The sequence below is a fragment of the Ranitomeya variabilis genome, chromosome 5 (genome assembly GCF_051348905.1).
Source record: "Ranitomeya variabilis isolate aRanVar5 chromosome 5, aRanVar5.hap1, whole genome shotgun sequence".
Classification (NCBI taxonomy): Eukaryota; Metazoa; Chordata; class Amphibia; order Anura; family Dendrobatidae; genus Ranitomeya; species Ranitomeya variabilis.
Window position 1 is genome coordinate 265358563 of NC_135236.1, and position 18372 is coordinate 265376934.

General features: G+C 43.3%; 1 protein-coding gene across 2 annotated transcripts in view; it reads left to right on the forward strand.

The window, feature by feature from the left end:
- SLC28A2 (solute carrier family 28 member 2) overlaps positions 1–18372 on the forward strand; it is a 144856-nt gene that overhangs the window by 76494 nt on the left and 49990 nt on the right. For both annotated transcript variants that reach the window (XM_077264218.1, XM_077264219.1), the window contains exons 7-12: positions 11544–11657; positions 11904–11981; positions 14321–14401; positions 17314–17394; positions 17495–17620; positions 18182–18312. In XM_077264218.1, the coding sequence (XP_077120333.1) occupies positions 11544–11657; positions 11904–11981; positions 14321–14401; positions 17314–17394; positions 17495–17620; positions 18182–18312 (611 nt within the window). The remainder of the gene's footprint in view (positions 1–11543; positions 11658–11903; positions 11982–14320; positions 14402–17313; positions 17395–17494; positions 17621–18181; positions 18313–18372) is intronic.

Consider the following 18372-nt stretch of genomic DNA (forward strand, 5'->3'; position numbering starts at 1 on the left):
ACCGCCAGAACGGCGGTGCAGCGCTGCATGTCCCGAGCCCACCAGCCACTCCCCTGTAGGTGCCGGCGGTATGTGACCACATCCCCCGGCTTCAGGAAGGACTTGGCGCCGTCTCCACACAGGCAGGGCTCCACTTCCTCCCGGGTGATGCGGACCCTCAGGTGTCATGATCTCCATGGCCAGAGAACTAGCATAAGCCTCAATAGGAACAAGCTCTTGGAAGATGTAACTATACTGACCATGAACTAAACCTACCGCATCATCTAGAAGTAGCCAGGTAGCATGTCCTACTTTTTATCCCTATATGCCCAGCGCCGGCCGGAGAACTAAATAATGCTAGCAGAGGGAAATATAAGACCTGACTCACCTCTAGAGAAATGCCCAAAAAGGAGACAGAGACCCCCCACATATATTGGCGGTGATATGAGATGAAACAACAAACGCAGCAGGAAAATAGTTTTAGCAAATTTGAGGTCCGCTTTCTAGATAGCAGAAGACAGAAAGCATACTTTCATGGTCAGTAGAAAACCCTAACAAAACACATCCAGAAATTACTTTAGGACTCTGGCATTAACTCATAATACCAGAGTGGCAATTCCTGATCAACAAGAGCTTTCCAGACACAGTAACGAAACTGCAGCTGTGAACTGGAACCAAAATACAAAAACAAAACATGGACGAATGTCCAACTTATCTAGTAGATGTCTGGGAGCAGGAACAAGCACAGAGAGGCTTCTGATAACATTGTTGACCGGCAAGCATCTAACAGAGAAGCCAGGTTATATAGCGACACCCAGATCTAATCAGAACAGGTGAACAGGGAAGATGATGTCACAAGTTCAATTCCACCAGTAGCCACCGGGGGAGCCCAGAATCCAAATTCACAACAGTACCCCCCCCTCAAGGAGGGGGCACCGAACCCTCACCAGAACCACCAGGGCGATCAGGATGGGCCCTATGAAAGGCACGAACCAGATCAGAGGCATGAACATCAGATGCAGTGACCCAAGAATTATCCTCCTGGCCGTATCCCTTCCACTTGACCAGATACTGGAGTCTCCGTCTGGAAACACGGGAGTCTAGGATTTTTTCCACAACGTACTCCAACTCACCCTCAACCAACACCGGAGCAGGAGGCTCAACGGAAGGCACAACCGGTGCCTCATACCTGCGCAATAACGACCGATGAAAAACGTTATGAATAGAAAAGGATGCAGGGAGGTCCAAACGGAAGGAAACAGGGTTAAGAATCTCCAATATTTTATACGGACCGATGAACCGAGGCTTAAACTTAGGAGATGAGACCCTCATAGGGACAAAACGAGAAGACAACCACACCAAATCTCCAACACAAAGCCGAGGACCAACACGACGGTGACGGTTGGCAAAAAGCTGAGTCTTCTCCTGGGACAACTTTAAATTGTCCATCACCTGCCCCCAGATATGATGCAATCTCTCCACCACCGCATCCACTCCAGGACAATCCGAGGATTCCATCTGACCGGAGGAAAATCGAGGGTGGAACCCCGAATTACAGAAAAACGGGGACACCAAAGTGGCAGAGCTGGCCCGATTATTGAGGGCGAACTCCGCCAATGGCAAAAAAGCAACCCAATCATCCTGGTCAGCAGACACAAAACACCTCAGATATGTCTCCAGGGTCTGATTAGTCCGCTCGGTCTGGCCATTAGTCTGAGGGTGAAAAGCAGACGAAAAAGACAAATCTATGCCCATCCTAGCACAGAATGCCCGCCAAAATCTAGACACAAATTGGGTTCCTCTGTCAGAAACGACATTCTCAGGAATACCATGCAAACGAACAACATTTTGAAAAAACAGGGGCACCAACTCGGAAGAAGAAGGCAATTTGGGCAGGGGAACCAAATGGACCATCTTAGAAAAACGGTCACACACCACCCAGATGACAGACATCTTCTGAGAAACAGGCAGATCTGAAATAAAATCCATCGAGATGTGTGTCCAAGGCCTCTTAGGAATAGGCAAGGGCAACAATAATCCACTAGCCCGAGAACAACAAGGCTTGGCCCGAGCACAAACGTCACAAGACTGCACAAAGCCTCGCACATCTCGTGACAGGGAAGGCCACCAGAAGGATCTTGCCACCAAATCCCTGGTACCAAAAATTCCAGGATGACCTGCCAATGCAGAAGAATGTACCTCAGAGATGACTCTACTGGTCCAATCATCAGGAACAAACAACCTATCAGGCGGACAACGATCCGGTCTATCCGCCTGAAACTCCTGCAAGGCCCGCCGCAGGTCTGGAGAAACGGCTGACAAGATAACTCCCTCCTTAAGAATACCTGTGGGGTCAGAGTTGCCGGGTGAATCAGGCTCAAAACTCCTAGAAAGGGCATCCGCCTTAACATTCTCAGAACCCGGTAGGTACGATACCACAAAATTAAACCGAGAGAAAAATAATGACCAGCGCGCCTGTCTAGGATTCAGGCGCCTGGCGGTCTCAAGATAGATCAAATTTTTGTGGTCAGTCAATACCACCACCTGATGTCTGGCCCCCTCGAGCCAATGGCGCCACTCCTCAAACGCCCACTTCATGGCCAAAAGCTCCCGATTCCCAACATCATAATTCCGCTCAGCGGGCGAAAATTTACGGGAAAAGAAGGCACAAGGCCTCATCACGGCGCAGTCAGAACTTTTCTGCGACAACACTGCCCCAGCCCCGATCTCAGAAGCGTCGACCTCAACCTGAAAAGGAAGAGTCACATCAGGCTGACGCAACACAGGGGCAGAAGAAAAACGGCGCTTAAGCTCCTGAAAGGCCTCCACAGCATCAGGGGACCAATTAGCAACATCAGCACCCTGTCTAGTCAAATCGGTCAATGGCTTAACGACATCCGAAAAACCAGAAATAAATCGACGATAAAAGTTGGCAAAGCCCAAAAATTTCTGAAGACTTTTAAGAGAAGAGGGCTGCGTCCAATCACAAATAGCTTGAACCTTGACAGGATCCATCTCAATGGAAGAGGGAGAAAAAATATATCCCAAAAAGGAAATTCTCTGAACCCCAAAAACGCACTTAGAACCCTTGACACACAGAGAATTAGACCGCAAAACCTGAAAAACCCTCTTAACTTGCCGGACATGAGAGTCCCAATCATCCGAAAAAATCAGAATATCATCCAGATACACTATCATAAATTTATCCAAAAAATCGCGGAAAATATCATGCATAAAGGACTGGAAGACTGAAGGGGCATTAGAAAGACCAAAAGGCATCACCAAATACTCAAAGTGGCCCTCGGACGTATTAAATGCGGTTTTCCACTCATCCCCCTGCCTGATCCGCACCAAATTATACGCCCCACGGAGATCAATCTTAGAGAACCACTTGGCCCCCTTTATGCGAGCAAACAAATCAGTCAGCAACGGCAATGGGTATTGATATTTAACCGTGATTTTATTCAAAAGCCGATAATCAATACATGGTCTCAAAGAGCCGTCTTTTTTTAACACAAAGAAAAAACCGGCTCCTAAGGGAGATGACGATGGACGAATATGTCCCTTTTCCAAGGACTCCTTTATATATTCTCGCATAGCAGTATGTTCAGGCACAGACAGATTAAATAAACGACCCTTTGGGTATTTACTACCCGGAATTAAATCTATAGCACAATCGCACTCACGGTGCGGAGGTAGTGAACCCAGCTTGGGTTCTTCAAAGACGTCACGATAATCAGACAGGAACTCAGGGATTTCAGAGGGAATAGATGATGAAATGGACACCAAAGGTACGTCCCCATGAGTCCCCTTACATCCCCAGCTCAACACAGACATAGCTCTCCAGTCAAGGACTGGGTTGTGAGACTGCAGCCATGGCAATCCCAGCACCAAATCATCATGTAGATTATACAGCACCAGAAAACGAATAGTCTCCTGGTGATCCGGATTAATACACATAGTCACTTGTGTCCAGTATTGTGGTTTATTATTAGCCAATGGGGTGGAGTCAATCCCCTTCAGAGGAATAAGAGTCTCCAAAGGCTCTAAATCATACCCACAACGATTGGCAAAGGACCAATCCATAAGACTCAAAGCGGCGCCAGAGTCGATATAGGCGTCCGTAGTAATAGATGACAAAGAGCAAATCAGGGTCACAGACAAAATAAATTTAGACTGTAAAGTGCCAATGGGAACGGATTTATCAAGCTTTTTAGTACGCTTAAAGCATGCTGATATAACATGAGTAGAATCCCCACAATAGAAACACAACCCATTTTTCCGTCTAAAATTCTGCCGCTCGCTTCTGGACAGAATTCTATCACACTGCATGTTTTCTGGCGTCTTCTCAGTGGACACCGCCAGATGGTGCACTGGTTTGCGCTCCCGCAGACGCCTATCGATCTGAATGGCCATTGTCATGGACTCATTCAGACTTGCAGGCACAGGGAACCCCACCATGACATCCTTAATGGCATCAGAAAGACCCTCTCTGAAAGTAGCCGCCAAGGCACACTCATTCCACTGAGTAAGCACAGACCATTTACGGAATTTTTGGCAGTAAATTTCAGCTTCATCTTGCCCCTGCGATAGGGACATCAAAGTTTTTTCTGCCTGAAGTTCCAAATGAGGTTCCTCATACAGCAAGCCCAAGGCCAGAAAAAACGCATCCACATTGCGCAACGCAGGATCCCCTGGTGCCAATGCAAAAGCCCAATCTTGAGGGTCGCCGCGGAGCAAGGAAATCACAATCCCAACCTGCTGTGCAGGGTCTCCAGCAGAACGAGATTTCAGGGACAAAAACAACTTACAATTATTTCTAAAATTCTGAAAGCTAGATCTATTCCCTGAGAAGAATTCCGGCAAAGGAATTCTCGGCTCTGATACCGGAGCATGAACAACAAAATCTTGCAAACTTTGTACTTTCGTGGCGAGATTATTCAAACCTGCAGTTACACTCTGTAGATCCATTATAGACAGGTGAACATAGAGCCATTCAAAGATTAGAAGGAGAGAGAAAAAAAAGAAAGACTGCAGCATAGACAGACTGGCAAGTGATCCAATTAAGAGCACACTAACTACTAGAGAAAAAAAAAAAAAAAAAAAAAAAAAAAAAAAAATTTTCAGCAGACTACTTATTTCTCTCCTTTCTCAGCCAAGGATTTTAACCCTTTAGTGGGCCGGTCAAACTGTCATGATCTCCATGGCCAGAGAACTAGCATAAGCCTCAATAGGAACAAGCTCTTGGAAGATGTAACTATACTGACCATGAACTAAACCTACCGCATCATCTAGAAGTAGCCAGGTAGCATGTCCTACTTTTTATCCCTATATGCCCAGCGCCGGCCGGAGAACTAAATAATGCTAGCAGAGGGAAATATAAGACCTGACTCACCTCTAGAGAAATGCCCAAAAAGGAGACAGAGACCCCCCACATATATTGGCGGTGATATGAGATGAAACAACAAACGCAGCAGGAAAATAGTTTTAGCAAATTTGAGGTCCGCTTTCTAGATAGCAGAAGACAGAAAGCATACTTTCATGGTCAGTAGAAAACCCTAACAAAACACATCCAGAAATTACTTTAGGACTCTGGCATTAACTCATAATACCAGAGTGGCAATTCCTGATCAACAAGAGCTTTCCAGACACAGTAACGAAACTGCAGCTGTGAACTGGAACCAAAATACAAAAACAAAACATGGACGAATGTCCAACTTATCTAGTAGATGTCTGGGAGCAGGAACAAGCACAGAGAGGCTTCTGATAACATTGTTGACCGGCAAGCATCTAACAGAGAAGCCAGGTTATATAGCGACACCCAGATCTAATCAGAACAGGTGAACAGGGAAGATGATGTCACAAGTTCAATTCCACCAGTAGCCACCGGGGGAGCCCAGAATCCAAATTCACAACACTCAGGGCTGTCCCGATCTCCTGCACGAAGCCCTTTCCCGTCCGGGGCAGGTACACAACCACAACGCCCCACTTCGGCAGGGAGCCCTCCAGCAGCTCACCTCGCGCCTCCCGCTCCACTTCTCGCTGGAACTCTGCGATTAGATGGTTCCGATATTCCCCCCAGGGGAAGGGCCCTAGGTCATGCCCCCCCGGTGCATTGGTGCTAGACGGCGGGGACATCGGGGCGCTACCGGTCGCAGCAGTGACCGGGTCATGTGCAGAAGTGAGGTGGCCATCCCGGGAATCGCGGCACCGGGTACCTCCACTTGCGGTAGCTCCTCCTGGGGAAGGCGTATGAGTCGGGGACCGTCCAGGCCCGGGATGCTCCATCGGCAGCTCCCAAGGATCCAAATCCTCCAGCGGAGGCATGTCAGAATAATCCGCTGGTGACGGGGGTCGATGCAGGGCCATTCTTTTCTGTAGGCCTGTCCTGGTCTCCAGTTCCACCTCATCTGAGTCATAGTTTCGTTTCTTCGGTTTCTGCCCAGCATAGAAAATCAGGAGGCGGGTCTCGACTGCTGACGGACACGTCCTCAGGACACAGCAATATTTAGACTGGGCGGCCATTGTTGTTCGCGCTCTCCAGCTTACCTACGCCCACTCCACGCCCCTCTTCTCTTCCTGCGCTCTCCTCAGCGCTGTAATGGCGATGGATTTTGGCGGTAAATGGCGCAGCACAGTCCTTGCAATAAAGTACAGTCCAAGCACAATAAATCACAGTTCCAAGGCACACATGACCTGATTCTTCAGGCTTAAGTAGATCCTGTTCGTGACGCCAAGTTGCGGCGCCCCCACCGCCGCAGGGCCAAGGGGTACCTGGTACCGGGCCTGTGAGTCTCTGCTCTGGGGTTGTCACGGCGGCTAGGCCCGGTCCGTGACCCTGCCGTGGGGCGCTCAGTGAATAACAGGTGTGGATGATGGTGGTGACACTGTAGTGGTGCAGTGCAGTAAATAACGAGGACACCAGGTTGCAGTCTCTTTACCTCTTTACTGAAGATCTCTGGGTCCTCAGTCCGGAACACGGTTCACCAGGCTGCGCAAGTCCGGCCGGTCCAATGGCACCTCCAGAGTTCTCTTCACAGGTGGAAATCGGTGCCTTCCTACTAGCGCCATGTGTTGTGGTCCTTCCATGCTGTGCTTACGGAAAGTCCCCCACAACTGTTGTGTCTGTTTCTTAAGTTCCCTCACAACTCGATTAGATGATGTTCTGCTAATCCTCCATCCCTCCCTGATGTTCTGGTTGGGACGGCACCCATTTGACGGGTAGGCTCGGAGCTCTTCCGGGACCCTAGAGTCGCCCCTCTCCACAAGTTGCCCCCCAAGACTGCATAGGTGATATGTGTTAGACAGCCCGCCTTAAACTGACTGTCCTGCCGCTGTTTGGAGTATTGCTTGAAGCTGAATGTTATTCTACTCCCTCGGCGTTCCGGCCACCGGTAGTGCGCCTCAGTAGGATGTTGCTTCGGTCTTACAGCACGACTCCTACTGGTATTTCTCCTTTGCGTGATCTCGTTTCTCACTCAGTACAATCTATCTCTCTTCTAATCCTTTCTTGGGCACCGCCGCTACCCGGAGCAGGCACGGTCCCGTTACGTTCGTTCTTGTTGCCAAGCCCCTGTCAGGATCCCACCCCTGACAGAGACCCTACTGTATCTTCCCCTACAACACCCTCTGCCACAAGGTGTTGCCTGGTTCCAACCCAGTCAGCTTTCTGATCTAACTTCCTGCCTGACCCCCAGTTTACCCACTATGGTGGGGAGTGGCCTAATGAATAGCACCCTTAGCTCCCCCCGGAGGCCCAGCTGTGAAATGTATTGGTGTCTGTGATACCTGATCAGATGAACCCCTTCAGTGCCATCAGACGCACCATAGCTCCCCATAGTGGCGGAGCCACAGTACTGCAACGACCAGGACTCTGGGGCGCTGCAAGGGGACAGTACAAAGTCCTTTCTGATGATCTTTTTAATCATAGACCTGAGACAGGGACAAGGGGGCATCCTCTACGTCTGGAGGAAAGAAGGTTTAAGCATAATAACAGATGCGGATTCTTTACTGTAAGAGCAGTGAGACTATGGAACTCTCTGCCGTATGATGTTGTAATGAGTGATTCATTACTTAAATTTAAGAGGGGACTGGATACCTTTCTGGAAAAGTATAATGTTACAGGGTATATACACTAGATTCCTTGATAGGGCGTTCATCCAGGGAACTAGTCTGATTGCCGTATCTGGAGTCGGGAAGGAATTTTTTTCCCCAATGTGGAGCTTACTCTTTGCCACATTGGTTTTTTTTGCCTTCCTCTGGATCAACATGTTAGGGCATGTTAGGTTAGGCTATGGGTTGAACTAGATGGACTTAAATTCTGCCTTCAACCTTAACAACTATGTTACGTTACTATGTACTATTACGCCCGAAGTCAGAAAGGGGTTAAAAAATGAAATCCTACACCATATGAAAATTACTCAAAATTGCCTCTAGGTTTAATTTCAGTGGTAAAACCTTCAATCTAGGCTGAGATTACTTCTCTGATGCATCCCGTGTCATGAATTGCTGCTAAGATTGCGGGACACTTACTTGCTGAAAAAATACTTGAGAGGCATTTTGAGAGTAATTTGCATGTGGTGCATGTTAAGTGGAGTGTGTCATCAGTAAATGACCTATTGTATAAATCAGGTCTTATGTTAAATGCATGTTTTTAAATATTGCTAATGTTTTTTTTAAAAAAATGTTCCAGATCACTTTCTCTATTAAAAAAATGCGCTTTTCACAAGGACCACTTTGCCATTTATTAGACTCCTACTTGTTTTTTTGCAGAGAAAAAATTTCAACAGTCTCATTATCACAGACAGGATTTCAATCACCTCTATATACATTAGATAGCAATAGATGCACCATTTTGAATTCCTTCTTTCTCTCTCCAAAGACCTTTGTCCAGATTGACCATTCTCAGTTAATGCGTCTATACAGACAAATAGGGTCTGAGTCAGTATGTTGCTGCTAATGCCTGTGGAAAAAACAGGAAGTATTAGTCTTGTGAGTGACCTTTATAAAAATTGCAAGATTTTCTTTGAATGTAGTGATATATAAAAAAATAACTATATAAAAAAAATACATGGAGCATAAAAACCTGATTTAAACAATGGGTCATTCTCTAATCAATCATTCCCTTTTAAATGTCTTTTTCCAAGATATTTTTATTACTGCTGCTATGCATGAATATCTTCTGAAATGTTTGTCTCTAGACACAGTATAAAGATATATATGTTTAGGGTAGTAAACTTATTTCACCTAAATTGTATGTTAAGATACATTTACACTGAAAAACAATCATGAACAAGCATTCTTAAAAACGCTCATTCATTGGGTGAAATGATTTATTGCACAGCTCAAAAATTCATTGTTTTCGGCCGTGCATTGTCCTGTGTGAATAGGACTTGCACATGGCACCATGGCAGCCTATGTGTACTGCGTGTATATCGTTTGTTTTGGTATGACTGTGTAATCAGGCATGTAAATAACCGCTGAGCAGTAAAGGTTTACCGATCGATGATCATATGGTGCCGCTGGTCGATCCATATATATGGACCTTTACTCTTGTGATAATGTTATCGCTGTTTAGGGTAAGAATACAGTTGCATGTCTAGTAGAAAACTGAAGGAGACGAGATCATAGACTCTGAACTTGGCCAGCAAACAGACCTTGAAGCAGATATGATAAACAGCTTTTTTTCAATCAGAAATTGAGGGCATAGCAATGGCCCTATATTATATACGAGCAAATTTATTCGGGTGTAATTAAATTTTCCAAAAATGTATGTTCTCCAATTCTATAAGCTGGGCATTATATTGATGTGGTCTCATGTCTGTGTGTCCACTAGTTGGGCTAGGTTCATTTCAGCCCTTGTCACTTGACAAGCGGTAAGATTTTTAATATTAGAGTTAGGACTGTCCCAATTATGGTCACCGTGAAGAGATGGGATGGCTTTCACCTTTTTTTTAATCAAAAAGCATGTTAACTAAATACCGTATATTATTTTCATCCACTATGCTATTTATTTATTTACTGTATGGTATTTAATCATTATGTTTTTGTCTTTGGTTTTTTCTATATTCGCCAAGCCAGCAATATATGGGCCAGATGTGGCTACCATTTTGCTGAACCAAAGAGAGACAGCAAAAGGCTAAAAGTTAGTAATAATACTCACCTCACCACTTACTTGTCCTGCCGACCCACAGCATGCCATCTGATCCTCCGCGCCCCTTCTCTGTGCCTCCCCGAGTCTCACACATCTTCTTTCACCTGCTTCACTCTGAGCCAGGGCTTGCAGCTCAACCAGGCCTCTGGTATCACCGTGCGTCACTATTGCTGTGCACGCTGTGATCGACATGCATTCCCAGAATTGCTGACTATGCCTCTGCTGAGTCACGTCGTAACATCATGACGTCCCAACATGTGAACGATGGCCCACTGTGAAGTGAAGTCTGAGGTGTGGTCAAGCCGAAAGCCCTGGCCAGATTGGAGCATTGGAAGAAGATACATATGGGCACTGCAGGTGAGATGAAGAGGTGTACCGGACTCGACAACGGGCTTCGGGGATGAAAGATCAGGGAGCGGTGAGTATTTTTGTTTTCACATCCTATTTCTTATGCTCTGAGGTCTGGAGAGACTGCAGAGCATAGTAAGGAAATTCAATTTGCAGCAAATAACTCAGATGTAAATTTAATTTCCTTGTAAAATCCACATGATTTGGCAAATTTCAAATCTTTGCAGATTCGATCATTTCTACCTTAAACATTTGAGAAAGACTGCATAATGTTACTACAGCTTAAGAATGAAGGAATAAAGTAAAATTTTCACTTTTTTATATCCTTTTTCTCATTATATACTGTACTAGATGGTGGCCCGATTCTAACGTATCGGGTATTCTAGAATTTGTATGTAGTTTATTTATGAAGTAAACGTGAGTGAACTATGTGGCACTGTGACTGACAGAACTTGTTCATTAAACGTGACTGAACTACGTGGCACTGTGACTGACAGAACTTGTTCAGTAAACGTGACTGAACTATGTGGCACTGTGACTGACAGAACTTATTCAGTAAACGTGACTGAACTACGTGGCACTGTGACTGACAGAACTTGTTCAGTAAATGTGACTGAACTATGTTGCACTGTGACTGACAGAACTTGTTCAGTAAACGTGACTGAACTACGTGGCATTGTGACTGACAGAACTTGTTCAGTAAACGTGACTGAACTACGTGGCACTGGGACTGACAGAACTTGTTCAGTAAACGTGACTGAACTACGTGGCACTGTGACTGACAGAACTTGTTCAGTGAACGTGAGTGAACTACGTTGCGCTGTGAGTGGGGGTTAAATCCCGCGCTAATTCGTGGCCGGACTGCGCCTGTCGCTGATTGGTTGCGAGCGGCTGGCGCAACCAATCAGTGACGCGGGATTTCTGTTACAGACAAACAGACAGAATTAGACGATTATATAGTAGATAAGTATAAAATGTTAAAACTAAAGAATGTAGGACTGTTAACTGTTACATACACTGTAACCAAAAAACAATGCATTCATTCTGTTGATCTCCTCTGTAGGTGTCCTGGCGGGCAGTATCTTGGGGTCTTGGACTAGAGTTTGTTTTGGGAATCTTCATTATTCGCACTGAGCCAGGTTACCAAGCTTTTAAGTTTCTTGGTGAACAAATCCAGGTATTGTGTCAACGCTACAATTTCCATTGATCATATTTTAATCTAAAGAATTTTTGATAATATCAATACTAATCTTACATCTTTAATTATTTTGCTGGTTATTATTTGTTATCAATTAATAATAAATAATAATTTTGCTGGTTATAAGTAATAGAGAATTGGTTATAAAAGATTTAAATTCATACTGGAGAAACAGAAGATAAACAATAAGCAACCAAATTAACATACCTCTTTCTACTTTTCCAGATTTTCCTGAACTATACAACTGCTGGCTCAGGCTTTGTTTTTGGGGAAACATTAATTAAAGAAGTTTTCGCATTTCAGGTTTGTAGACAGAGAACACTAAGCTGTTTCATGTGAAAATGTGAAAATCCCACCACTCCATAGGACCCACTGTACTACTATACCCAGTATCGTGCAATACAAGTCTATCCAGTAGGTTGCACACAAGAAATTTGGCCCACCATATGTCATCTACTTAGAAAAGGCTACATACCATGTGTTATAGTGAGCTGTCAGATCACTTTTTTGTTACCGTTTACAATGCTGGAACGTGTATATAGCAGATAACAATAATTTAACAAACGTTCACGGTTTGTGACATATTTTAATTTAGCTGGGCTTAGAGGTTCTTTTTATATCAGTGTGTTTAGAAGTGTTGCAAGGCACAAAGTGACTTATACATAGCAGGATACTCTCCATTCCAACCAGCACCAACTTTCTCTCCTCTCTGTAACCTATTCCATTGCAATAAGCAGTAAGTCAAAGTGCATGACCGAAATGTTATATACTATTTTCTTCGATTTAATAAAAATGACCAAATCAATTGTATTATAGTGCCAAGTTCTTCTTCTATATTTCTTGGGGTAGGACACTACGTGTGCACCATCTCTCAGGCCTGCTGCTGTTCCACATATTGATTATATGGCCTGCTCTAGGACAGCAAAAGGTTGGGACTACACGGCGGCATTGGCCACACCATAGGTTGCGTTGCCAAAGATTGCAGTGGGCTGCTGCCCCATCATAGGGTAATGCAAGTGAATGAGGCTGCATTGAAATCACTTTGGAACAAGCAAGTTGCAAAAGAATCTGACTGGTTCTGTCATTTAGCAACTTGCATATCATGGTTACAAAGCAACGCAACCTCATTCATCTTCATTATGCTATGATGTTGCAGTGTCACGTAGCAAGGATTGGCCATGAGACATATGATGCGCCTAAAGTCATCATATAGTGCTAACCTTAGGGTACCGTCACACAGTGGCATTTTCATCGCTACGACGGTACGATTCGTGACGTTCCAGCGATATCCATACGATATCGCTGTGTCTGACACGCAGCGATCAGGGACCCTGCTGAGAATCGTACGTCGTAGCAGATCGTTTGGAACTTTATTTCGTCGCTTAATCTCCCGCTGTCATCGCTGGATCGTTGTGTGTGACAGCGATCCAGCGATGTGTTCGCTTGTAACCAGGGTAAACATCGGGTTACTAAGCGCAGGGCTGCGCTTAGTAACCCGATGTTTACCGTGGTTACCAGCGTAAAAGTAAAAAAAAAACAAACACTACATACTTACATTCCGGTGTCTGTCCCCCGGCGTTCTGCTTCTCTGCATTGTGAGCGCCGGCCGGCCGGAAAGCGAGCACAGCGGTGACGTCTGACGTCACCGCTGTGCTTTCCGGCTGGCGCAGACACAGTGCAGAGAAGCAGAACGCCGGGGGACAGACACCGAAATGTGAGTATATACTGTTTGTTTTTTTTTTACTTTTACGCTGGTAACCACGGTAAACATCGGGTTACTAAGCGCGGCCCTGCGCTTAGTAACCCGATGTCTACCCTGGTTACCCGGGAACTCGGCATCGTTGGTCGCTGGAGAGCGGTCTGTGTGACAGCTCCCCAGCGACCACACAACGACTTACCAACGATCACGGCCAGGTCGTATCGCTGGTCGTGATCGTTGGTAAATCGTTATGTGAGACGGTACCCTTAAAGTCATGATCAGAAACCAACAAGTGATTGTCTTTTATCAGTTAATCAGTGGCTTGTTTGCTCATATAAAAGCTAATTTGTCCTATTACGATCCATGTAAAAGGGTCTGATTAACCTGTAATGCCAATTCTTCATTTTCCGACATTAAGATCACAGCCATTGTGCAAGATAAAGAAAATGTTAGTGTCAACAAATAAATGACTAATGTATAAGTATTATATATAATTTTTTAGGGAAGGTGGAAATTTCTGTAGGTTTCCATAAATGTACATTGAAAATACAACCTATAGCTAAATCTCGAGTATATGTATTACAGAGAAGATATACGGTATATCTTTGTACCGTGTTAGCCAGTAAATAGAAAAATATTTAGAATCTAGAGTCCTCAGTGGTTGATACCTTTTTGCAATTTGTTACCATCTTTTTATTTAGCCTCTAAAAGGTATCAACCATTGAGTATATGTATTGTCATCTTTAGAAATATCAGACTCTACACAGTTATGGTCAAATTAATTCTGCTTTTTATCCAGGATAGTTCTTAATACAGGTGTATTTAATGAAATTGCTGTTTATGCATCATGGCAAGAATATTCAGCAGAATTATGTAAAAATGTGTATTACATGTTTCACACTAAGCAATGTAAGATGTGACTTCTGTGTATGGTTTCTTACAGGCTCTTCCCATTGTCGTGTTTTTTAGCTGCGTCATGTCAATCCTTTACTATATTGGACTAATGCAGTATGTAATTCTTAAGGTAAGTTCCTTGTATTTATATTTCTAAAGAATTAATTTAATGTCTGATAAAATATTATAAAGTAAATATTGTTATTTTTTTCTCAGATGCCACAATATAATGGAAGTCATTTGTGGCATTTTGAGTTTCAGAAAATATGACCTACACTCCTCAACATTGGAATGGCAAAATCAAGAAGAAAAAGTCATGGAATTATGGAAATCACAGGAGCTGTACACATGATAATCAGGGGTGGACACTGACAGATTGACAGCCTGGGGCCCCTGTGCAAGAAATGTGTCCGTGCTCCCCTCATTTTATGGCGACAAAGCTAATATATATATATATATATATATATATATATATATATATATATATATATATATATATATATATATTTATAGCCACAAACATACATGTATATATTACAAAGTCTCCTTTATTATATATAGCCATCTCTAATTACACAGTTCCCTCTCTTGTTATGTACAGCTCCGTCCCTTACATATCGGATTATATAGAGCCCTGTTCTTTATTGCGTACCATCCTCTCTTGTTAGATGTATAATGCAGTGATGGCTGATGGAGCATGGGAAAGCTTCTTTTCTAATGGAGGAGCCGATGGACTGGTAGTCTGGTTACCGGCTCCTCCGTCAGCAGTCATTTTATATCTAACAAGAGAGGGGACGATATAATAAAAGAGGACGCTGTGAATAACAAAAATAACAAGAATACACTATGTAAGAGACAGCACTGTATATAACAGCAGAGGATGGTATGTAATAAGGGGCGGCGTTATGCATAATAAAAAAGGAAACTATGTAACTAAGGATGGCGCTATAGTAAGTGAGTACCCTATATACTAAGGAACTCTGCTAAACATAATAAGTTAGTACACTATATACTAAGGAACTCTGCTATACATAATAAGTGAGTACACTATATACTAAGGGACTGTGCTATACATAATAAGGCTACATCCCTGTATCCGTTTGCAGGGTTGGTGCGATGCCCGCTTTTACAGACGAATTGAGCATGATCTATTCTGATCCTCAAAATCGGATCAGAACAGAACATTCTCTGACCCTCACGGATCTCATTTTCAGATTTTCATGTATGTGTGAATAGACCTATAAAACTCTGAGTCCATGTGTCATCAGATAAAAAAACACAGAAGCACACAGACATTTCACACAAATGTGAGAATGTAGAATAAGGGATTTTACGAAAAAACATTATCACTCCAAATCACACAGTGCAGATACAGAATAATATCTACATCTAGGCACTTACCGCTGACGTCTCGTCTGATTAGAGACGCTTTCTCCTGTTTCTTTTCCATCTGGTCAGACCTTCATGTCCACATCTCCCAGCTACGACTCGTCACGATGATCTTCGCAGCCCTGAAAATAACAAGGTCACATACATTGTATACATACATGTGTCTCCCCCTGCATACAGATATGTACCCTTCCATTAATATACTATTAGCCAAGCACCATTAACAATATAAAGTGATAAGCAGCATTGTGTTGCCCATTAACTATAATCTCTGACTCCCAATAATATACATTTTTCAGTCTGTCACTCTCCCCAATTACCTGTAAGGCTATGTGAACATGAAAAATATGCAAGTTTTTACAGTCTCATGCACATGCTGCTTATTTTTGCCTTGCAGATTTAAATCTACATAATTTCAATTCTTGCAGCATATTTCACCCGTACTCATTTGGAAAAATACGTAACAAAAGCATGGCAAAAATGTGGGAAAAAAAAGTATTTTATGCAACTTTCTTCCTGCCAAAATATTAAGATATGCAGCAGAATTTTCTCCTGCAAATCCTGCACATAGCCTTAGTCCCTGTCCTGTGTAACCCCCAGTCATTGTAAGTACTTGATAGCATCAAAATTAATATGGAAGTTGGAGAAGACATTACCAGGTACTGAGCATCCTTCGCCACCTCACAATTCATTACAAGTCCCTGAAAGCGTCTTCTCCCACCTTACAATTTATTGTAAAGTCCCTGATAGCATCACAATTAATTGTGAGATGGGAGAGGACACTATCAGAGGTTTTAGCACCCTCCTCAACCACCCAATTCATTTTACATCCATATCTAATGTTTTCCTCCCCATCCCCTGTTCGTAAGTCCATTATAAGTCCCCCTTCCTTCCATCCCAATCCCCACACCCCTTAATGTCCTCCATACACATCCCATCATTGTCCTCTCCCCACATCAATCATTGTTCTCTCCATCACCTCCATCATTGCTTTCTCCACCACCCTCATCATTGCCCTCTCCACCACCTCCATCATTGTCCTCTCCACCTTCTTGGTATTGCAATTTCAATCTTAAGGAGTGTAGATACATAGTTAATATATTTGGAAAAATATATGAGTCTATCAACTTCAACTCAGTGACGGGAGAGGATGTGGATGAAGAGAAGAGATGTAGTTAAACTTTCAAAATTTGTTCCCTCCTATTGATCCAAATGAAGATAAAAAAACAAGCAAACATTATGCAATCCACCTTATAATGAAAAATGTACCCTCTGGTGGTAATCAGATGGAATCAAGATTCAAAGAAACATTATCTAAGCCTGTTCTAAAGCCACTGTAGATTATTACGCAGATTCACAGTTCTCATAATAAAGATACCTTGTCCCCTCTGATGACTGAACCTTTTTTTCTCCAAATGCAGATACTGCACCCCAGTTCCATTGTGTAGTCTATCATTCTGATGGGAATAATAGAGCTGCGTTCATCACAGTTTTCTTTGTGAAATCGGATGGGTTGCAGACAGAGTCTCTGATGACACCATAAACATCCTAGGAATCAAGATATTAAAAAATAGAAGACAAAATTATCAAATTCTTTATCAGTAAAATGCAACACATTCTAAACTTTGCAGAAACCATTTATGTATTTTCTAGATTTCCTGGCTTATGCAAGTAACAATGGGAACCACAGCTACAGAAACATTGAGCGTGGCTGGCAATATTTTTGTTGGACAGGTAAGAATAAGAAACATACTACCGCTGACGATCTGTAGACTATTGTTGTAAATTCATTAAGACAATAGCCTCTGTTGTTTTTCCTCATCTACATTTATAGACAGAAGCTCCATTGCTTATTCGCCCCTACTTACCAGACATGACAAAATCTGAAATTCATGCTGTGATGACTGGGGGCTTCGGAACAATTGCTGGCAGTGTGATGGGTGCATACATCTCATTTGGGGTGAGAACATTACCACTTCTCTTCTTTTTCTTACACTTTACTTAATTTTCACATTTGGCTTGTTGCATTGTATTGGTACATAGGTATGTCAACTACAAAGAAGGAGAGGATAAGGTGGAATGGAGAGAAAACAAAAAGAGCAAAGTCTTTCTGTCAAAGTTATACATTCACAGCTTATAGATATCAGTAGGTAAAGCCATCATTATCTATAGCACCATACATTTCTGTACGGAACTAGGGTAAAGACCTCTGAGAATACATGCTACAGCAAAAACTGAACATTTACAATCTTAAGGGGTTTAGAATTTTTTTTATAACAGATTATATGCATGCAGGGCAACATCCACGAGTCAAGGTGACAATTTTCCTCAGGTACTACACTTCCCTGACTGCAGGGGACAGAGTTTGGGCATACTCTTTCCTTGCACTTTCCATTGTCCAATTTTGAGGACAGGGGTAGTGTTTCACAATGTCTGAAGAAATGAGCATTCACTTTGGAGGAAGAAATATAAAGAGAGACATAAATGAAATATCTTGAATACATTTAAATTATTATTTCAGATTGACCCATCTTCACTTATTGCGGCCTCTGTCATGGCGGCTCCTTGCGCTCTTGCACTTTCCAAGCTGGTTTATCCTGAAACAGAAGAATCAAAGTTCAAAAGCCAGGATGGTGTCAGGATAGAAAAAGGGTAAATTTTTGTATGGTATAGTATGTTATTAAAGTATTAAAGTATACAGTACCGATTAAA